Genomic DNA, 24,424 nt, shown 5'->3' on the forward strand with positions numbered 1-24,424 from the left:
TTCGTTACTTGTGCTCTCTTCTACCCATGACCACCATCCCCCTACTCACAGTTTTCACCCTCGCAGAACAAACAAACAAACAAACAAACATTCAGGGAAAAATCACCAAAAAACGCTTATGAGATTCTCTGAAAGTTCTGCCCACAGATTCTTCCCGTCTGAACGGGGAGACGTATATATTGACAATATGACTTTGATATTAATTATACCCCCTGCTCTTGCATCCATGCAGGCACCCGAGGGAATCCACTGCTGGTCTCAAGGCCTAGCATTTTTTTTTTTTTCATTCCTATTTCTTTTCCCACGTTATGAGAGAAAAATATAATATATTTGATCGTCTTCAATTGCTCCCTCCTTGTTTTTAATCACCAAAACTTGCTTTGATAGATCATAGAACCATCCGTTTATCTGCTTCAGACTATACATCATCATTATTATTATCATACATGTATTATTATTCTCATTAGGTCCCTATTGTTATATTGCTATTATAATTATTATTGTTATTTGGGGAGGGGGATCATAGTCATTATGTTTTGTAAGTATTAGGCACCCGTGGGAATCCACGGATCTCAGGGCTTCGTATTTTTCTTTAATGTTCTTCAACCACGTTATGAGAGAAGAAATATACAAAGAATATTTTCGTCTTCATTTGCTTCCTCATTTCTGTTTTCATAATCAAAACTTGGTTTGATGGATCTAGAACCACCCGTTTATCTCATTGATACTGTTCATTGTTTTTATTATTATAATAATTAGCATGATCATTACTATTATTATTGTTGTTATTGTTATTGTTATTTTGTGGGAGGGGAGATCATGGTGATTCGGTTTTATTATTATATTATATTATTCATTAACATGGGGATGAATCAAGGGAATTAAGGAAAAATTTTTTTATCGGTCAAGGATAGTGAATATCCTTTTGTTTCCGTCATGTCAAGGTTACTCTACGACTGATGGACGTTTCAAATAGTTTCATTGTCATTGCTATTTCATTTTAAACATCAAAACAATCCAGTACCTGTCTGTGTCTCTTCCGCCCACTCTTAAGTTATGGATCATAACACCCCCTCCCCATTCATTTGCATTGGCCTATTGTATTACAATTGTATTATCATTATTTCAGTGTATATTATTGTTATTGTTATCATCATTATTATTATTATTACTAACATTATTATTATCATTTAGGGGAGAGGAGAGAGTTAAGTCTTAATATAGGGATGATCAACCAAGGGAGGCGAAAATGTTAATTTGTTAAGAATTGTAAAAATCTGTTTCCCCCATTTTTCTGCTCTTGATAAAAAGCTTTTCTGAAGACAGTCCTGCGCAAACTGTCCAAAACTGGTTCACTGCACTAACATACGTAATCTTGTGCTGAGTAGGACTACTTCATATAGGCCTATAGACCCCTAGTGTTTTTGTTACTATTGTGCTGAGAGAAATAAAATATTTTCGTCTTCGTTTGCTCTCTTCTTTCTGTTTCTATCACCAAACTTTGGTTTGATGGATCATAGAACCACCCATTTATCTGCTTCAGACTGTACATTTTTATTATCATTATTATCATAATCATTAATGTTCTTCTTCTTCTGCTTCAGACTGTACATTATCATCATTATTGTTATTATTAGTATTATAACTATCAGTATTATTATTACTATTATTATTATTATCATGATTATTATTATACCATCCTTATAATCATTGTTATATTTGGGGAGGGGGAGATCAGAGTCATTAGGTTTAATAAGTAGGCACCCGTGGGAATCCATGGGTCCCAGGGCCTCGTATTTTTTCTTTGTTTCTTTTCCCACGTTATGGGAGAAAGAAGAAAATTTTTGTCGTCATTTGCTCCCTCTTTTTTATTTTTATCACCAAAACTTGGTTTGATGCACCATAGAACCACATTTGATGTCCACTTGTAACTTCAAAAATTGGCGGTCAGCAAAGCGAGGGTTTCCCCCGCGTCCGCTCGTCTCATGAATATTCATGTTTTACAGCAGCCATGCAGTAAACGAATGAACACCGACGCGTGTACTCTGATATGGAATGGTACGATCGGCAAGGACAAAATTTAAGTGGATCACCGTCCTGAACAGTCTGAGTACAATGATACCCGACTTGAGGGTAAACTAAATGACGGAACTGAGCTGCATAATATCCTGCAGTTGTGCAAAATACAATAAAATAACAACATTCGTTGTTTTCATTTGGGCACGCCAATGGCGAACGTCACTGCACGTAAATGCCCTTGTACGTTACGACCGCGCCGTGTATTATACCATATGAAAGTCCATATCACGGGCACGCAGATAGTGTTTCGTGTAACCATCGTCAATACATACACAGGCGCAGGCCACACAATGGCATACCGTACCCACCCGAGAGTACATCACAGAACTCAAGTTCTGTGGAGTACATTGTGTGCGTGCGTGCGTGTCCGCAGGAAGATGACAGAGATTTCGCTGCACGCCATCATCTTTAGTATCCCCACTGTCTCTGCCAGCTAAAAGATGGACGATCGAGAAAGCAGGAGTCCAGCGCAGGATCGGTGAATATTTAAACCAAAGACGCTTAATAAATAAGACACGAAAGTGCGCGCTAATCCTGTACAAAACAAATGGACAGCGCGCGGTCTTCAAGCGTATACGCACATCACCTGAGACGCGCTGCCTTGACGCTTGATAAACAACAGCAGCGGCTTCAGGGACAGCGCGTCTCAGGTGATGTGTGATTATGCGTAATCATCTACTATCTGTAGTAGATGATTACGTATATTTAGGCACAACATTCAATTATAATAATACATTTAAAAAAGCGCAGATGAAACAGTTGAATCAAGCCAAAAGAGATATGTATAGTTTGTTATTAAAATCACAGTCATTGGATCTACCTATTGATATACTGTTAGAATTATTTGACCAACTTGTCATTCCAGTTCTTCTCTATGGCAGCGAAATCTGGGGGTTTGAAGTTATACGTGACCTCGAAATATTTCATGTCAAGTTTTGTAAACAGATTTTGAAATTACATAAGTCAACGGCAAATTGTATGGTGTTAGGCGAACTAGGTAGATACAGTCTTGACAAATATATTATCAATAGAATGATCAATTTTTGGAATAATTTAGAACACTATGGAGAAAATAAACTTTCGGGAATGATATATAGAGTTTTGAAAGTTTTGTATAATGAAAATGTATATCAGTGTTTGTGGCTGAAAAAAATAAAAACTACCATTGATATGTTGGGAATGTCAGATTTGTGGTTTAAATGCGAAACAACAAATAGTACTTGGATAAAATGTTCAATTGATCAACGTTTGAAAGATTGTTTGTCTCAAAACTGGTACTCTGCTATGTATAATAATCCTCAATGCATTAACTACAGAATCTTTAAAAAGTCTCTTCAATTAGAAAAATTTATTATTGATCTTCCTAAAAAATATCGAATACGTTTTTGTAGATTCCGCTGCCAAAATCATCGTCTTCCTATAGTTACAGGGAGATATGAGAATGTTAAGAGAAGTAAAAGAGTATGCAAACTTTGTCAATCACAACTAATTGGAGATGAATTCCATTATTTGTTTGTTTGTCCGGCTTTTTCCACGGAGAGAAAATTGTATCTAGACAGCAACTTCACAAAAAGGCCAAATACTCTCAAAATGGAAAAATTATTTAATACAACCAACTTAGGCACACTTTTAAATCTGGCTAAATATTGCAATACCATAATGCTTCGTTTTAAATCTTCTTTAGTCATGTAATTAATCAAAATAGTTTGACTAATCATCAAGCAATTGTAATTTGTAATACTTTGTAATACTTTGTCGTGTATATATTGTATAAAATTTTACAATTATTGTTATTTTTTGTTTTCTGTTGCTGCTGGTGCCCTGTTACGCATCATTGTTTTACTGTTAAAGTTCACCTTTAGATGTATTGATATGCCAAATAATTTCACATTATTTCTTATCTAAGGTTATACAAATTGGTTTTCGATATACATAATGTTTTCCTCTATGTGTAAATATGTTTTATACTTCAGTGTAAATATGTTTCATCGTATTACTGTGTAAATTAGTTTCAAACTGGATTAAATGTAAATATGTGTAATAGTGTAAAAGTGTTTAAAAAGAAAAATCTGCATCAAAGTGTAAATATGTTTCATGTTAATAATTATGTTGAAATTGCGTTCTCCAATACCCTAATGGGGTGACATGAGAATAAAATTACTGTCATTACTGTCATTACTGTCATTACTGCCTGAGACGCGCTGTCTTTGCAGATGTTTTTTTTTTTTTGATTGTGAGATCATGTTGTTGCCAAATTTTTACCTCCACGAAATAATCCTTATTACTCTAAAATCTTGTTCTTCAAAATAATCCCCTTAATCGAAAAAAAGCTACGACTATAATTTTCAAATCTTTTTAAGATAATAAAAACACCATTACCTTTGGAAGTGAGTGATGTTCCTAGGTGTACTGAGTTTGTACTTAGCTCTCTTTTGTATCGTCATGTAGGGTAGCCATTTTGTGTCCATCTTTATCGCGCGCCTTCGTATCTTATATCTCTACTATCTTTGATTTAAACGCTCGGCTCTGACGTCACGCACAAAAATGCATTATGCATCTATCTCATTATTTTTTCTTTTTCGTCCTCGACGCCGACACGGAGGCGGAGAGTGGACGAAACCCGCGCCATTCGATGCAGGATACTCTCCCGCGACCGACGGCACCGGTCGCAGCTGCCCGGAGCCGACGGCTCGGGAGGAGATAGACAATCCAGCAACGCCGGAATAAAACAGGAAATACATAAGGCCGCGACAACAACAACAACTTCGCGTAATATAGATTAGTACAGTCAAACTCGGATACCTCGAATTCGTCGGGACTGAAGAAAATGGTTCGACGTACGCGAATTTCGAGGTACGCGTACGTCGAATTTTCTTCGACTTATCCGATGTTTATCGATGTTCGACGTTTATCGATGTTCAACATGGTGTCTGTTATAGTGCCTACTGATTGTTTGCATGCTTGTCAATTTGGATTGAATCAACTTTTATATGAATGAATTGAGTGAAAATCGGAAATGAAATCAAAATCTCAGAAATAAAGATTTTGGTGGCCCGATCGCGCCACCAAAAAAAAAAAAAAAAAAAAAAAAAAAATCGGATGTTTGCCTTTACTTTTGAAAATGAACAGCGGTAACAATCGGCTACGTAAGGTGCTAAAATAAATGTCAGGGGTTTGCGTTTAATTGTGGTAATGAATGACGGCAATATTCGACTCGGTATGATACTAAAATAAATGTCGGATGTTTGCTCATACTTTTGGAAATGAATAACGATAAGACTCAGCCCCGTATGGTGCAAAAACTAATGTTAGATATTTGATTTTGCGTTCGGAAATGAATAAGGATAACATTCGGCTCCGGAAGACGCTGAAATAAATGTCGAATTTTTGCTATGACGTTCGGAAATGAAAAACAACAACATTCAACTCCGTACGATGGTTAAATAAATGTCGGATGTTTCCTTATACTTTCGAAAGTAAATAGCAATAGCATTCGGCTCCGGAAGATGCTAAAATAGATGTCAGATGATCGTTTTTATGTTCGGAAGAAAATAGCAGTAATATTCTGCTCCATCATGTCCATATGATGCTAAAATAACTGTCTGATGTTTGCTTTTAAATTTCGAAATGAATAACAGTAACATTCAGCTGCGTTTAATGGTAAAATTAATGTTTGATGTTTGCTTTGACGTTCGGAAAAGAGTAACAATAATATTCCACTCCTGACAATGATGAAATAAATGCTGGATGTTTGCTTTTACGTTCGAAAGTAAATTGCAATAACATTTAGCTCCGGAAGATGCTAAAATAAATGTCGAATGTTTGCTTTGATGTTCTGAAGTGAATAACAATAATATTCAACTCCGTACGCTGATAAGATAAATGCCGGATGTGTGCTTTTACGTTCGAAAGTAAATGTCAATAGCATTCAGCTCCGGAAGATGATAATCATGTCGAATGATTGCTTTTACGTTTGGCATGTTTGGAAGTGAACAGCAGTAACATTCTGCCCCATACGATGTTAAAAAAATATTGGATATTTGCTACGGTACATTTCGAAATAGATATCAGTAACATTCAGCTATACGTTTCATGGTCCAAAATGTCTGATGTCTGCTTTGACGTTCAAAAATGAAAAACAGTAACATTCGGCTCCATGCGATGATAAAATAATTGTCAGATGATTCATTTCACTTTCGGAAGTGGACAGCAGTAACATTCGGCTCCGTTCGATAATGAAATATATGTCGGATGTTTGAAATGAATAACGGTAATATTCTGCTCCGTACGATGCAAGAATAAATAACAGATTGTTGCTTTAACATTTGGAAATGATTAATGGTATTAATCCGCTCAGTTAGATGCTAAAACAAATAGCGAATGTTTGCTTTCACGTTTGGAAATGGATTAGGATAGTATTCAGCTCCGTAAGATTCTAAAATGAATGTCGGTTGTTTGCTTTTACATCTAAAAATGAATAACGGTAACTTTCGGCTTTTTACAATGCTAAAACAAATGTCGGATGCTAACAAATGTCCGCAAATGCTCCCATTTTCTCATTTCAAACGTAAGTTTTGACCTCCTCAATATAATGGGCATCAACTTTTTAAATAATCTCTACGCCTATTTGTCAAATCTTTAAACACAGAGTAAGATGATTGAATTTTCTATTCATTTCTTTTAGACATGGGCATCTGTATCACTTCAATAATGCTTAATAATAATTTGTCTCTGTTTAGTAGGACCGATTTAGTTTTTGTAATGTTTTTCCTGATTTTTTTTTTTGTTACCAGATTTTACTTTCGACCACTAGAAAATAAAAATCAATGATATTGGTGGCCCGATAAAACTTATAAGTGCGGAACCCTGTGTATTCTATTCTTCATTGTGATCGGCCTATACTTCCAGATTTTCATAATCGCATTGCTGGGGGAAAAAAAAAAAGTTTCAGTGCTTGCGTTCTCGGGGAAGTAAACTTCGTGAAAGGCAAAAAAAAAAAAACAGTTTAAAAAAAGGCACTACGAGGGAGATTGATGTTTTGACAGTGGAGCGTGATTAATGGCAAAGATATAACTGTCAACGTAAGCAGGTGCGCCCCGACGGTTAAGAAATCTACGCGCACGGTATGACTGTCTCGATCAAAAATCAAAACACAGTGGTTAAAGAAAAGCAAATGATGGGGCAGCGCGTAGTGCTATCGTAAAGCACTCCATTGGCACGGGTGCTATGTGCATACCATGTACGTGTGTTGGTAGGTGTTGGGGATTTTCCTTGTCAGCTGTGTATCGGGTATTTCTTCTTGGGCGCGCGATTGTTCTGGGTCTCAGAATATTTACAATCGAGTGTGAAAACATTTGTGACATGTCTTCGCTGTCCACGCGCGCTTAATCGGAGATGCTGAGTGATGTTTGCAATTTCAATTCGAGCAACATGCTGGGAAAAACAATAAGTTAATTAAGATCGGGACATTAGATTTCCCTTCGAGGTAACCGAACTTCGAGTTATCTTTGTTCGAGCTACGCGAATTTTAATACACGGAAACTCCATAGGAACAATCGGGACTTTCATTTTGCCCCCGAGGTAAGTGATATTCGGCTTATCCGACGTCGAGGTATCCGAGTTTGACTGTATGTACAGTGGATTCTCATTATGAGGAAGTTCTGGGAACTGGTAGTTTTCTTTTGTTTTATCAAAATTTTGTTGTAACCGAACAAGTGAACAATAAGGGACATAGAGGTGATAATGTTGCGGCCTGAATTTCTATTTCGGTTTAACCGGAATTTCATAGTAACAGTGTTCGTTACAACAGGAGTGCACTGTACAATGTATATCCCGGGATGATATTGTGGTTTGTTGAAAAAATTGGCAATAAAAATTTTCAGGTAATTTTGATACATAGAAAAAGCAAAATGTGTGTAGACTTGAGAAAAAAAAAAAACCAAACACAAACAAATCTGAAATCAGATTTACATCTTCAGATGATCATGCCCGACACCCTTATCACTTCATTTTTTTTTTTTCAAAGTTTCTCTTGATAAGGGAATTTGCACACTGTGCAAGTTTTGCTTTTATGCAACTTGTCTGTGAAAATCTGTTGAACAAAAACCAAGCACCACAATAATACACTTGCCCAGAATATTGAATGTAAAAAAAAAAAAGAGACACTCACACCAATCGTGCTGTAGTAGCATTGTTCATATTTCACACAGATTGTGATCAGTTTTATGTAAATGTTAAACTTCAGTTACTTGAGTGGGATATTCAAGTTCACTTCATTCATCCAGTCTCAATTTCACTGTAAAAATTGTAAGCAGCACATGTGACAATCACACAACACAAATCCCTACACCACCCCCCCCCCCCCTTCTCTTCTTCCCTCACTGACACAAAGTACAGGCGGCTTGATGTAAGACAACCTGTGCTCTGAAATTGTGAATATGCAGCACCAACATCAATACACAAACACAGGGACACACACACACATTACTAGCAAACACATTCAGAAACATTCTGTCAACCTTACCTATGTGGAAATCTATTTGGACTGAAGGAATAGCTTCTACTTGCAAAAAAATTTGACTTTGAGGTAATAAAATCAATAGAATATTTAAGAGAAGAGGACTTGGTAAGACTTTCGACCTGTACTTTCACACCAATACACAGTACATACACTCGTGATGGCAACAGGAAATCCGTGCAAGATGCATCATGATAAAAATACACGCACACACACACACAAACACAACACACAAACACAAAACTCTACAAATTTCACTATCCACTCTCAGAGGCAAATCAATAAACACACACACACAAAAAGGAAGTCGATGATACATTCTGATTAAGTCAACTTCAGGGGTCTTTTTACTTGAATGTTTTAAATACATGTCAAACAACTCATACACATTTGGGGCTACAAACAATTAATTTCCACACACACATTTTGTTCCTATCTCTCAATGGGCTCTACTTATCTTAACCAAAGACGGGACCAGTTAACGAGCATCTAAGAAAATTATCCCCAACACCAATATGTGAATTGCCAGGAACGAGAACAATTTTGACAGGGGGTGGGTGCAGTGCAGAATGTCACCTCTATCTAAGACAAAGTTTGAGCTCTATGCCACAGAACAGAAAAAACGTGATATAAACTCGAGAGTGTAATTCACATCCTCTTTTTTACATGACCTCATTCTGTGGAGTCGTGTAGAAAACCCTCAGTATTTTTCTATGCTAATCTCAGAAGCTTGTAAGGTCTAATCAAGAGGATCAGAAGCTACACTGTTTGCTGACTTCTCTTACAGTGGTGTAATTATTTTTCTCCCCATCCTATCCTCTTGCCTTCTCTGACATTCTCTTGCCAGTTTTTCTTCTTTTTTTAATCAAACAAAGGCCACATCAAAGTGGAATTTAAGGCTTTCCAGTTCCATTTAAAGCTTTACTGGGAAAAAAAAGACAAACCTAAAACATTCCACTAAGAGTAGACATTTTGCAGGCACAAAAATAGAAATAAATGAATAAATAAACATGGCATCTGCAAAGATCTTTTTATATTTCTATAAGGACGCCCTCTCCTGATGGGATCTTTACACTGGACAGCTCAACTGTCTTGCTGTCGCTGTCCACCGTCGAGCCGGAACTACGTAGTAGGACCCTCCCGTGAGTGATGGATTTCTCGCCCGCCATCATCTCAAAGTCTATAGCGGCTTCCGACGCGCCAAAGTTGGCCACGACCAGGTAGCCTGGCCATTCGGGGAACTGGCGGCGGTACGCGTACACGGACTCCGAGACGTGCATCATGTCGTAATCCCCGGCCGTCATGGAAGGCTCTTTGTGGATTTCAGCCAGCTTTTTGTAGACGGCGAGAGAGGACATTTTCACTCCCTCTTCCTTCTCCTTGTCTTGTGTCTGTGAGAGATGAAAGTGGACATTGTCTTCATCTCACTCATTTGCACATGTATGGCTGCAATATTCTCACTTTTTGTTTTTAACTTCAATTCTCCCTATCACATATAGCCAATATCAAGCGATATCACCTCGCAATACCGATATCTGATAGAACACTCTTGGGATGTACACTTTCGGTTTTGCGGTTTTCCCACATCACGTCCTTCGGCTATGGATATTTTCCATAATTTTGTTGTTTTGCATCATCGTCCCAGCATTGGGCCGCTTCAAAGTAGAATCCCATTCATCAAATGTAAAGTTACTAATTAGAAAATAACTCTATTATTTGACAGATTATAAGACTGTGAATACTAGTACTTCAGCATTCAATGTGCATAAAAGTGTACACTTACACATCCAGCATTTAACTTGAAGTTTATATTCCACGAATTACAGGTTAAAACTAGAAATGTCGCTTTGGCGACTGGTATGCCTCCGCCATAATGCATGATTTTCCCAATAGGTCTAGATAGTACATGTGGACAATGTGTGATTACATTTTCACAAAATTGGCAAAATATTGAAATGACAAGTTTGTCACAAATGTGTTGAATGTTCACCTTCCTTGACCTAGGTTTAATTGGATGAATAGGAGAGCATGTATCTAGGGATTTAAGGACTTTAACTCGACTTTGACCCATTCATACATTTAGGCATTGAGTTATTTTCAAGGTACAGGTGTGGAGAAAAAGTGCAATTTCTGAATTGAATAGTAAATTGTTACCATTTTCATCTGGCCCTTGACCCTAAAATTCGTAAGATAATCACTTTCAGGTAGAACATGCATAATATGTACTAAGTTTCAAGATAACTTGAGCCACTTCCGAGATATGGAGGAAAAAGTTAGTTCAGCACTTTCACTTGATCTTTGACCTTTGAGGTAAAAAAAGAAGAAAAAAAAAAACTTTCCAGAGAATTTCTATTAGGTTACACATGTATGCATACACCAAGTGTAAAAAAAAATAACCCTGCTGGCATCGCATGATAGGAGGGAAATAGTAAAATTTTGAAGTGTTGCACTTGACCTTTGACCCCTGACCTTTGACCCCATGAACCCTACATTCTCTAGATAATCACTTCCACTCAGTATATGTATATACTATGTTCCATGAAGATACCTTGAACAATTTTCCAAGGTATGGAGAAAAAAAAAAGTTTTAATATTTTTACTTGACCTTTTGACCTTTGACCTTTGACTTCATGACCCAAACTTTCACCAGAGAATCTTAATTGGGTAATACATGTATACACTAAGTTTCAAGAAAATATCTTCAGGCATTCAATAGATATGGTAGAAATAGTGAAATTCTATGTATTTGACCCTGACCTTTTGACCTTTGACCTCATGACCCAAACTTTCACCAGAGAATCTTAATTGGGTAATACATGTATACACTACGTTTCAAGAAAATATCTTCAGGCATTCAATAGATATGGTGGAAATAGTGAAATTTTATGTATTTGACCTTGACCTTTTGACCTTGAGCATGTGCACCCAAAAGTTGATAGGCACAACTTCACCCCCTAATACACATACATGCCAAGTTTCATTAGGATACCTCAACGGGTTTTGGTAGTTACCTTGTCCACAAAATTCATTACGGACGGACGGAAGGACAGACGGACGGACAACCCGAAAACATAATGCCTCCGGCACCACTTCGTGGCGGAGGCATAAAAATTAAGAGCGCCACACGAGTTCAGATTCGGAGAGCTACATGCGATAGGGAGAATTGCACACACTCTGCAGCAGTAATCTCGCACGTACAGGACAATGAAGGGCTCAAAACCAGTGGTGGCCTGGGGCCACTAAAGATTGGTGTTGTGCTACCGAATTTTTCTCTTGATGGTCTGGGGCCTTTAAAGATTGGTGTCGTGGTACCAAATTTCTCTTATGGTGGCCAAATCGGGCATCTAAGACTCAAAATGGATTGTTAATTTTGCTTTGATGGAGCCACTACATCTTTTTTGGTGTCATCACCACTTCAAATGTAAAAGTTTAAGTGCCATGAACAAGCCACCAGACAAATAAATTGGTGTCGAGCCCTGCAATGCACTATGGGCCATTCCTCTTCCAATGAACATGGTTATCATGAAATTTGTTACATCAAAGTAAAATTTCACGTCCAAAAATCATCATGGTGAAAAATTTCCTTTGGTTATAAAAAATATTGATACAATGAAAGAAAACTGCTGGTCCCGAGGACTTTCTTAAAACACAACTCGCTGCAGGAACAACAGCAACTGACATAGATATCGGGACAGTGTATTTAACGACACATGATGAAATAAAGCAAACAATACTCTTCATTAATATGCTTTCAGTAAAGCAAAATTACATATCACCAAACGTCAAGCAGGTAAAATCACTGCCTAACAGTGTCGACAAAAATCATTGGAGAAAAACGAAGGCGGTCACTTGGAACCTACCTCAACACTGTACATCTGGTCCGAGGGTAATGGCAACCAGGCTGTGCCATTAGTGAAGTTTCCAGTGGGGGTGTTGGCCCAGTACATAGGGCCACGTTGCGGGTAACTTGATGCCTGATACCGGTGGAAGGAGATGTAAGAGAAGGTGTAAGATTACCCGATATTGGATTCGAATTGAGGGCAGAAACAAACACAAACTAAAAAAAAAAAAAAAAAAAAACAACTACTAAAACCTGGCTAACAAGAATGCGAGTACAGCCATCCAAAACAGAATTTGCCCGGCTCAGAAAGTGATAAATCACAATAAATATCTACCATCATAAGTTGCTTGAATGCTGGAAGGAGTATGTCAAGCCATACATGGCCCAAATTTTGTGCTGTGTGTCACAGCAGTGAAAACATAAAACAAAAAATATGCAAAAAAATTTATATGTCTCTGTGTAGGATCAAAACTCATAATTTATTGACACATTGTCTGATTTTTGTGAAACTTTAATCACATGTCCTGATACTACTACATCAAAGATTTGAAGTATATTCCCCTTCATTCAAACTAACATACTCCTATGCTCATAAACCATACAAAACAAAACAAAACAAAACAAAACAGAACAAAACATAACACAACACACACACACTAATTGATTTCCAGTCTTTTGAGATGCATGCACAGATCATGCACAGATTGATGGCAGATATCTTACCGTATCTAGTGACGCCTCTGAGCCGCTGAGGGTCAGGTCTGGGGTTCCCAGCTCTTCACCGTAGTACGTCACAGGGGTGCCTGGCAGGGTCAGGAGGACAAAGTTCAGCAGACGGGCAAACTTCTCGCCGGCACGGGTAGCAACACGGGACATATCCTCATCTCCAGTCTAAGGAGGGAAAGAACCAAGTGGAAAGAACACTCCTTTGTTTGTTTAGTTGTTTCTTCTTCATTTCTTCAATACTTTTATCACATTTGCTCCAATGAAATGCAACATATGAGGTGCTTTTTTAAGCTTTCATGTTTTCCAACCCGCCTCTCTCTTTGAGGAATCATTTGGAAAGGTTTCCTGTGATAGCAAGCTGGGACTTTTTTCTCTCTTTTTTTTGTTTTTCAAATCTTTACTTGCTCTAGTTCACACCCCCGAGAATATTGCGTTGATACTCCCCTAGTGCTCAAAAAACCAGCACAGCATACACTTACCATCCAGATGTTCCATCGGTTTTCAAAAGCCTCTTCTTTGGCCTCCAACCACTTGGCAACAGCTCTTTGGACCGACTCGCCGGTGGGAGGGCCATCAATGGACTTGGCAAAGCCACTGGTCATGACCAGGTCTGCCTCACGGGAGCCGTTGCCGTACTGAAGGACTGCGTTGCTGGGTTCTTGCTCGGTGACCGTTACCAGGACCCTGCGGATGGGACCACACACAGAAATATGGGATTAACAACAGGAAAGAGACATCAAAAATTTTTCACTTCTACTGCGGACATATGTTGACCTTCAGCCCGAATCAGCCCCCAACCCCCTCGATTTATCATAGCCATAAAAGCCTGACTTGTTTCGGATTAAAATCATGAATTCCGCACAGAATTACAAACAAATTTCCGATAAAGAATATCGCCAACCTGAAGCCAAAGAGAAACTTCCATCTGCTAAAATTGCTTGCAAATTCAAGGCAGTTACAAACTGAAAAACTGAACAAGCAAGGGGGCTTCTGAATACTCTGCAACCAAAATAATTATCTTTGAACATGAAATGACTCGAAAGAAAGAGTTTTTTTTTTTTCTTACCTCATGGAGAAACATCATAATAGCAATGCCTCAACATCTTTTAAGGCACGTACATAAAATATTAACACCAAACCACAAAAATGTGATGAATTTCACAAAGAACATGGTTTTGTTGACCCCCTTCCATAATGCTTTCTGTCTGTCAGTCTGTGTGTGTGTGTGTGTGTGGGGGGGCACGTGAAACAGACAAAGAAACACACACATAGACACACAAAAACAGACTGCTGGAAAGGCAGCCAGCTATGCCGTACCTGTATTTTCCAAGGTAGCTGTTGTCATTGAAGGTATCTCTCCAGCTGCGCAGAAGCATGTGCAGTCTGTCCTGGTCTGATGAGCAGCCACTTCCGACACACGAGTATTGCTGAGATAAAGAGAAGGAAATCCAACATGATCATTATTTGGTCCGTCTTTTTTGCCATTCTTTTTCTTTTAAGCAGCAAAATGAAAAAAATTTGTATTAGCAGAACTTCCTGACAATTTCGTGAGCGGTTCAATTTGTGATCATGGAGCACAACACTGAATGGAGAAATGTATGCGGGCACATCACGTTCACGTCAGGATCAGTACAGTTACTGTTTTTGTGTGCTTTTAAATTTGCAAATAGCACCAGACGGATACATGTAAAATGACTTCTCACCAAAGGCAGACCATTTAAAAAACACTTCATGAGATCTTTGTGATGAAGCACACATTTTTGTTTTACTGCATCTCAACAATTCAAAGCAGACTGCCAAAACATTGTTTCCACGTGTATGTTTGTTTCATTTTTCCATCTGAGAAGATGAATGGATAAGCCATATTTAGCTGCAGAGCTGGTCTTCCATGAGATCCAATTTGATGTGAGGTTAGACCAGTGAGAGACCACTTCACTGGGTTATGCACCCTTTTCACCCTATGCACTTTTCGATGAATGAATGGATGCACTTACCGGAGACATGGATTCTCCAGGATTGCTGGGCGTTGGCTCTGGGGTAGGTTCTGCACTAGGTTCTGAGCTAGGTTCTGCACTAGGTTCTACACTGGGTGTTGGCTCTGTAGAAGGCTCCGAACTGGGCTCTGGGCTGCTGGAGGCAGTGGTGTCATTGACCTGGCGACGGCGACGAGTCACAACGGCGGTAGCATCGTCAGTCTCAAAGATGTAGTCCACTCCGTCGAAGACCATCCCGTCTATTTCACGTCTCAGCCAGAAGTCGATTGCCTCCTGTGAAATTTGTGTGAGAAGTGCATCTTCAGAATGAAAGCAGCTATCACGGAAGAATGATCAATGCACACATCTGTTCTTTGCATCATGTTCAAAATGTGAAGTTCCAACTGATTGGAGGTAGAAGTATCAATCATACAGCGTGGTTTGTATAACGTAAGTGCTTGCACGTTTGGAGTTCTATAATGTTAGCTGGTGAGCTAAATACAAAATAGTATTTACTCCTATATATAGTCACAATAATGTTTCTTTTTAACTGAGAGCTAGAGCTTAGCAAATGTTGCCTTGACATCTGACACATATCTACAAAAGAAAATTTATGATTGGAAGAGCTGACAAATAAGCGAAGTGAACTGTCACCAGCATGGAACAGCTTTACTTACCGTGATGGCAAGTGCGACGTTGGCATTGTTGTAGTTGAGGTCAGGCTGGGAAGAATGGAGATAGTGGTAATAGCACTGCCCCCTCACTGAGTCATAGGTCCATGCAGAGTCACCATACTTGTTCAGCTGTATGTGGGGTGATGGAGAAAAAAAGTTGGGGGTGGGGTGGGGAAGGAGAGAATCCATTAAAGTGCATTCTAACACCCAACGAACTAAACCAAGTCACTTTTTAGCAATTATGACTACCGGTACTGCATTATTAAACGACATAGCACGGCTGATGTGAAATTATAACTACATTGCTACAATTAAGTACTCTTGCATGACTTACTTTCTCAGCTGAACAGTTAGACAGATGTGACTGACCATACACAAGATATGGTAGTTGCATATTTTTTAAAACCTCAGTCATTTGCTAATGTCATACAAGTAGTAATACATAATAAAGATGGTGGCACTGTGCAAGCTGCTTTATCAGGCTATTGGAAAGATGCCTTCTATGGTCGGATCAAGAATGGCCGTAGCATTAAGAGAACTAATTTTTACATGCACACTACATGAACATCACTTCCAGTTTGCACTTTGTTTTGTTTCATACGCATATCTTGTCATTCCCAGCACACCACCCCTATTACTCTACTGCATTTTATAGTGTACTAGAAGGCGCTGACTTCACTGTCACCACCCCCCACATATTTCTTTATGCGTGGGTTATCCATTCAAGGTTCGAGAAAGAGCTATGCACTACACATATTTCCCAGTTCTGATTTGCCCCTGTGCTATGACTGAGCACCCTCTGTGCCAACCCAATTGCCTTCCCCAATGCCCTACTTTAATAAATATAAAATAAAATAAATATAAAAAAAGAACACACCAGGACATTTTCAATTGTACGCTCCCAAGACATACCCATTCGTTTGGTGGGTTGGTACCGTCTCCGCAGTCTTTCCAGATGTAGTAGTCGCTGTAGTTGCCCGTCTTGTTCTGGCTTTTCAAGAACCACGGGTGCTTGTTGCTGGAGTGGTTGGGCACAAACTCCAGCACGACCTTCAGTTCTGTGGGAAAAATAGAACATCGAATTGACAGAATTGAAACAATTGCTCTCGGGGCGATTAAATTAAATTCCACTTACTACGCTACCATATAGACTCATGCTGTTCCTTTTGGCCTGCTATGTTCCTGCTTTTTAACAGTCTGCATGGAATATAAAGTTAGATTACATGTACTTTTGTGAATGCCAAGGCAGCGCAAATTCAAAGACTCATATTGTCAAGATGTTTGTTGGATTTCCATCAGCATGGTAATGAAATATTCCCAGAGACTGAGAAAGTTGCATGTAATTTGATCTACTGGCAATGGCAGACAGTGTCAAATGCTGTTAGTGGTGACCGCTGAATATTTCTTTTAAATCATTTTTTTTTTTATTGCTCTCATGCAGCTTTCGAAAATAACATTTTGCTGCCAAGATACATGCTCACTGTATTATCATTTCTTTTTTCATTGAATTTTAATTTTCCAGTATGTGCAAGCACAATGCAAATTACAGCTACATGGAAATGACAACGTTGATTATCTACATTTCAAATCATATCAGTCGTATGAAGGTTGCAAGTGATTATATTTCTGGACTGCAGAAGGTCTCGCTGCATTTCCGTGACCTTTGTGCACTAATCTCGTTAAGCAGCGTTATCTGCTGAGCCTCCCTGCTGCTAAGCTACATGTTCGTTCCCATAATGTCAGGAAATGGGAATGGGAAGACAAAGGGGCAATGCTGATTCGATTAACGACCTTCTTCTGCTCTACGAGGCCAGCAAATGACATCATCCCCGAATATCCGCACTGTGTGAGTTTACCACAGTAGCAAATTGACAAATTCTTAACAAGATTGTTATATTTCATTTATATATACATATAGATATATATATATTGTGGTGGTTTCCAAGCTACACAAAAACATAAAGACAAAACAATATCATGATCCTCCCCAAGTAGTAGATAAGTCATACGGCTGTAACTACAGCGGACAGTCTTGTCATGTTTCATCAACTTTCACAGTAAATCTTCATCGGGTACAGCAGGAGTGAAGTGCCTGAAATTCTCCTGATTCCATTACGGGCATTGTATGCAAATATTTCCCGGTATCAGTTGCCTGGAGAGAGGCACACACAATGCCGAACTCTGCCCCCCAAAATAATGAAAGTCTACACCATGGGGAGTCATACTGTCAAAGTGGTCTCCATAACCCTTTTCCTAAAGCTGGGTGAGTTTAGTTGGAGGCCAAAGGAAGCAGATAATGGGCTACTAAAACAACAGATGGAGGAACTTATCCAGATGGTTTTTGGCATGAGTGCTTTTTGTTCTTCTGCGCTTTGTTCCATTGTCTGTTTTACATAAATGGGTAGGGCCCATGGGTTAAACAAATACAGCCTTCCACAATCTCTTATCACCATGCACAATGCAACTGTGTTATCAAGTTTAAACACAAACAGTTTAATATGTCAATAACAGGTTCAAAGGAATTAAAAAGGGTAGGCACTGCTCCCCCTTCAACCACAGTACTTAACTGCATTGAATCCAATTTCCAGAACTGCCTTCAGCCAGACTATATTTTAAAGACTGATACTATTGTTTATAAGTGCAATTTATCTTGAGAAGACAATACTTAATAAATAATAATAATTAAAGATAATAATATTAAATAAAATCATGAAATAAAATAACCCCAAAAAATTCCAAATGTCTTATTGAAATAAAAAAAACCCCAAAATTCCAAATGTCTAATGCTATGTTACAATGAAGTGAATGCCCTTTTTCTCCTTGATAAACACATGTCATGCCCTAACCCTGTAAAAAAAAAAAAAAAAAGCAAAACACACAAGATAGAATGGTAGCATAGTGTATACTTGTACATGTATAACAAACAACATGCCAGTTGTGAGGCCTAAATGTAAAAAAAAATAAATAAATAAAAAAAAGTTATTGATCTGAAACACAAGAAAGGATGCACATGAATGAGTGGGAACAGAAGAACAGTCAAAATCATCTGAGTCGACCCCCATAAAGTCGATAGATTGGCTAGATTGAAGAGAAGTTCTACTACCCTAGATGGACAGAATATAAACATGTGTTTGGAAAGTCTCTTGATGAAGTCAACATCCATGTGAGTCCAAGGATTTTCTCAGCTGCTATTTTGGATTTGATTCAGAGAAGGTGGGTCTAAGTAGGAATGTTGTCTAGAACCCATGATCACTCCCTAATTGTGAGGAAAACACATGAAAGTAAAAGAAAACCATGACGACTGCACATGTGCATATACCTTTCTCTGTGGCAGCTGTGACCAATTTGTCAAAGTCATCTAAGGTTCCCAGAGTGCTGTCCACATTAGTGAAGTTGATGATTTCTTGCCCCAGATCCATGTTGGGATCACTCTGTTCATAGATGGAGGAGAGGAGGAGAACATCGGCTCCGATGCCCTTGATGTAGTCCAGTTTCTTGGCCAGGCCTGGAAAGGAGGAGGAGGAGGAGGAGGAGAAAGAGGAGGGAGGGAAGGAGGAGAAGGAGGAAGAGGAGGAGGAAGAGGAGGAGGAAGAGGAGGAGGAAGAGGAAGAGGAAGAGGAGGAGGAAGAGGAGGAGGAGGAAGAGGAGGAGGAGGAAGAGGAGGAGGAAGAGGAAGAGGAGGAGGAAGAGGAGGGGAGGAGGAGGAGGAGGAAGAAGAAGAGGAGGGGGTGAAGGATGGAGGAGGGGAAAGAGGAGGGAAGGAGGAGGAAGAGGAGGAGGAGTGATGAGGGAGGGGAGGAGGGAGGGGAGGAGAGATGAGAGAAGAGGAGAAGGTGAAGGATGGAGGAGGGGAAAGAGGAGGGAGGGAAGGAGGAGGAGGAGGAAGAGGAGGATGGCGAGGAGGAAGAGGAGGGGAGGAAGAGAAGGAGGAGGAGGAGGCGGAGGGAGGAAGAGAGGGAGGGAGGAGGGGAAGGGAAGAGGGAGGGGTTAAAGAAGGAAGAGGGGAAGGAGAAAGAGGAGAATGCAAAAAGAAAAAAGTTTTTGCAGCTGTAAAAAATGTCAGACCATCTCAAGACTTGTCTACATGTATATTACACAGCACATCAAGCATGCAAGGTTACTGTATGCTATAGACGTACATGTACAGTAGACCTACATGTACGTACATACATGTACATGTATGTACATGTACCTGTCACATGTGATGGTAAGATAGGGAAATATCTGTCATTAAACAGGTAGGGCCTACATAATGTATCTTTCAAATGTCAAAGATTCTATGGTCACCCACATTTTTCATTTGTTAGTAAGACAGATCAAGCAGCAAAAATCAGTAGTTCATCTTTCATGGTGTGTAGTACTAAAACTATATGGTGGGACACAAACATCAAAGCAAGAGATTGCCAGGGCCCTGTTTTTATGAAGATTATAATTGATTGTTGATTTCTATGGTACGTCTATGGCAGCATGTGTGGTAAGGAAATCTATAATCGATTACATCTTTTGTTTTGATAAAACGGGCTCAGGTAATTTGAACTATTGGGTTTGATTATAACACAATATTGAAAGGGGGCATGCATGGAAGTATGAAAGCAGGTGAGATAAACTTGTTTTGTTTTGTTGGTTTTTTTTTTGTCAGTAATACTTCTTATAACTTCTTTTCTATCTTTTCAATTTGCTTTATCGATTCTGAATAAATTTCACAAAGAGGATTTTTTGAGAGTTTGAGGATGATTTCAGAGCCAAGCATTTTCAACATGATAAATATATAACTAACTAAAAAAAAAAAGAAAAACTGTAGTATAAACTATTGGGAAAGTGGGGAAGTTGTAGAGTCATAGTCCTAATCTATTTTAATTGTTATGTCCTCGTTACTGATGTTAGGACCAATATATATATATATATATATATATATTTTTTTTTTTTTTACTTTTGAAAGAACTCTACAAGGCAAATCTCAATTCAACTGACTATAACAGTGGAATAAATATGGCTGATTGATGTACACTGTACTCTAGATCTAGATCTAATAGGCCTAGAAACTACATGTACAGACACCTTATCGATCGCTGTTGACTCTTCATCACATACTGTAGCTAGGCCCTGCATGTACTAAGTGTTACAAAAAAACATTTCCCACTTTTAGTTTGAAAACTATAGATCAGATAACATTTTCATTGATATGACTAACAAATAGCTGAATAGTGTGCAGTTTTGTTGGAGGTATTAATTTGAATATGAGAGCATGAATCAGTTTTGTAAAATCCATGATTAATTTTATAAAGTTGTTCCAGATTTTGGTCAAATTTGAACCCTCTGTACAAAATTGAACTTTACACAAGAACCAATGATGTGTAGTGTGTGTGCTTACAATGAATGACATGTTTACCACAAATACCACCTTTTCAGAGCTCTGTTGACTAGGCTTCTGGATTCTTGCTCCCAGGCACAGGAATTCTTTAAATGACTTTATAAATAATTTATGATGGATTGCCCTAGGCACTGCTAAAGGGTAATCTGCATACACTTGAAAAAATGAAAATAAATAAGCATGTTTTCAAATGCTTGCATACTCTACATTTTTGGATGAATAGAGTAGCTGTGCTGTGATAGAGGAATTTCTCATGAACAGTAATAAAGAATTCAAACTGTGGCCATTGCTTTATATAGGACCATTGTCTGGGTGTTTAATAACCATACACTCCCATACACACTAATTGACCCCTGTGCAACAGAGGGTTAAAAATAGAGCAAAATCTGAAAACCTAGCTGCTTGAAATGTTGAATTCATGAAACTGATTTATGCTATCAATCATCATTTTTAAATTACCTCAAACAAACTTCTTCTTCTATGCGTGCAAGTGGGATCTCATATTAACGAAAAACGGAGATTACGAAAAATAATACAATTTATTTACAGATATTTACAAGCACATTGTACACTATAGTGTACAAGTAACTTGTACACTATTCAGCTACTGCTCATGTCAATGTCAGTATTGAATACAGGGCTGCCAACATTGGAAACTAGTTGAGAGTGAGACTCCCATACTTGCTATGATAATTTAGGAGTCAAAATGAGTGAGATCAATAGAAGTGCATGCAAATGAAATAAAGTTTTAGAGTGAGAAAGGACCAAAATGAGTGAGTCTCACTCTCATTGAGTGAGAGTTAGCAGCCCTGTTGAATATCTGATCAAAAGTGGGAAATGTTCTTTTGTACGTGTAGGACCTACACCTTATAGAAGTCCCTAGTACTGTGTAGTCACGGCATTAACTATACAGTGTAACGCAGGTTCGGCCATCCATGTCGACGCGACACGCCCACTAAAGATGAATGGGCAGATTGCCAAGTCTCGATCGCTCCTGGGTCCGCGTAAAGTCGTACGAAGGCAAACCGGCGTATGAGAGACTTCGCGCGTGTACCGGCGAATCAATCGCTTGGAAACTGGTTCCAGCCGGTTTCGGGCAGAGCAATTCCACGAGTTCAGAATAAGGTTACGGAGTATGCATTGCCGTAGGAGACGCGCCATACACACGCCATACACACGTACACACACACACATTCCATGCCCTTTTGTTGTGTCGGGTGTAGTATTCAGGCATGCATATGGCGGGGAACAAGGTGGCGTGAACACGGGGTTTCTTTTTTACGAACACACACACCTCCGCTCTGTGTTTACCGGCGCGGTACATGGCCACGCCGCCGCCACGCGGCACAAGCCCGAGTTGCATCATGTTAAAAGGCAAAAAACATATGGAGAATGTAGATAATCTAGAGCTATCCTCGTACACAGGCCTGGGGGGTGTTTCACAAAAGTTAAGAAGGACTTGTATAAGTGCGACTGGTGACCAGTTCTTGTGTGCTATACTTATCAGAATCCATAGAGCTCTATCATACGATATTATACGATATGTAAATACAGCTCTATGTCAGAATCTCAATAATTCAGCACAAGAACAAGAACTGATCACCAGTCGCACTTTATAAGTCTTTCTTAACTTTAAGAACGGCTTTGTGAAACACCCCCCTGCTCGTACAGATGAATTCTATTAATCTTAGACACTAACTACTTCAGAAGGTTTCTGGACTCATACTGGCCGTTATTAATACAGAAATCTAACACAGGGGATCGGATCCCTCTCGAGTCTCGTGATCTTGTTTCAGCACGTGTTCATACTATTACTAGAACCTCTGAAAGTTTTTAGATTCTCACAAATTATCTCACAAAATGTAATTCCACTCAATACTTACCATTGAAATCACCGTATCCGTCCCCATTACTGTCTTTGAAGGATTGTGGCAACACACGGTAGAACACACTCTTTTCCCACCATTCGACTTCGGGGCATCGAGGCACTTTCACGACAATAATGATGGCAGCAACAAGCATGACGATCCATCCAACCCAGAAAAGAACCAGCAAGATGTTGCGGGTCCAGTTCCAGAAGGGTGTATCCGCCACCTTTAGCAGTTCTTCCTTGTTGAGGCCACCCCATTCTTCTTGGATCTTTTTCTGCTCGGCAGCTTTCTCGTCGCCAGCGTAACGGACTTCTTCTCCCTTCTCTGGATCGCGATCCGGGTCGGATTGGGCTGCCATTTCGTACTTGGAATCGTATTCTGGCTTTCTGTCATCCCCCATCTTGGTTTTTATAATGAGTCTTCGCTTGTCACAAAATGAAATTTGAAACCAAAGTGGCGTCTACAGGCGCTTCAACCAAGCTGGGCTGATCAACTCCGTTTAAAGTTGAGAGCTAGCGCATAGTAGTAGTCGAGCTTCGACGTCGGTATGTTTACAACTGCCGAATCTCTGTTGTTGTTGTGTGCATGCGCTATGCCAGCAGGTGTGTCATTCAGCGCGAGAATTAGGGTCGGCGAGCTGAAGCGCCGGTATACGCTCTCTCCCGCGCGCGCGCACAGTACCGTCATCCATTCATTAGAAAAAAATGGAATGCCGCTAGTCTTTCTACCCAATTGAAATGAAAATAAAAACAGTCAATATTCATTACTTTTATCAGAACTATAGTAAATATGTGTAATAAAACATATTTTTACATATGAATTGTATATCAATATTACATTTTTTCTAAGTTTGCTTATTATTTTGGTGTTGTAAGGTTATTTGTTACAAAATTGTCGACAAGCAGTTTTAAAATATAGACTACTCTGTAAATATCGCGTAGTACGCAGCTTGGAAGAATTCATGACGTCATTTTTTAAGATGACCGTTCCAGTGCTGGAGGCGGGGTATAATCACTCTGCGAAATTATTCACTTTTCATAATTCTTTCTAAATCTTAAAATTGAAATCCAAAAGAGTAACTGAAATAGTGTATTTGGATATTATCAATAATAATTCTGCACATAACACTTTTTTCGATCCGCCTTGTCACGGGTAGTGCAAATATGATGTCGACACTACCCCCTTGAAGAATGAGCTAAACCAATGTCGCATGAACTTGCGTCATTCATTCCGATTGACTTTCACGATGCACCGTACTTGGGTGTCATGTGCGCATGCACGGAATGAACTGGCACGGTATAAGGGCATGGGGTAAGGATTTTCTTTTAAATTTGTTTTGTTTTGTTTTTTGTTTTTTTTTGTGTGTGTGTTT

The 24,424-nt window shown here is 39.1% G+C and overlaps 1 protein-coding gene across 1 annotated transcript; it reads right to left on the bottom strand.

Annotated features, from left to right (window-relative positions):
- Positions 1-8,920: 8,920 nt before the first annotated feature.
- On the bottom strand, positions 8,921-23,613 carry LOC140236238 (amino acid transporter heavy chain SLC3A1-like). The gene is made up of 10 exons (XM_072316205.1): positions 23,065-23,613; positions 19,130-19,315; positions 16,723-16,868; positions 15,814-15,939; positions 15,158-15,430; positions 14,481-14,590; positions 13,643-13,847; positions 13,161-13,328; positions 12,457-12,570; positions 8,921-9,987 (listed from the first exon to the last, which is right to left on the bottom strand). The coding sequence occupies exons 1-10, from the start codon at positions 23,450-23,452 to the stop codon at positions 9,628-9,630; spliced, it is 2,076 nt and encodes a 691-aa protein (XP_072172306.1). The 5' UTR covers positions 23,453-23,613; the 3' UTR covers positions 8,921-9,627.
- Positions 23,614-24,424: the final 811 nt, after the last annotated feature.

Source organism: Diadema setosum, chromosome 1, assembly GCF_964275005.1.
Source record: "Diadema setosum chromosome 1, eeDiaSeto1, whole genome shotgun sequence".
Taxonomy (NCBI): domain Eukaryota; kingdom Metazoa; phylum Echinodermata; class Echinoidea; order Diadematoida; family Diadematidae; genus Diadema; species Diadema setosum.

Excerpts from the sequence above, each read along its gene's own strand:
- LOC140236238 (XM_072316205.1), bottom strand. The coding sequence starts at position 23,452 with ATGGGGGATGACAGAAAGCCAGAATACGATTCCAAGTACGAAATGGCA. Across the intron at positions 15,940-16,722 it reads CCAACCCACCAAACGAATGG|CTGAACAAGTATGGTGACTC; the intron begins GTATGTCTTGGG and ends CCCCACATACAG. Across the intron at positions 14,591-15,157 it reads CTGGAGAATCCATGTCTCCG|CAATACTCGTGTGTCGGAAG; the intron begins GTAAGTGCATCC and ends TCTTTATCTCAG.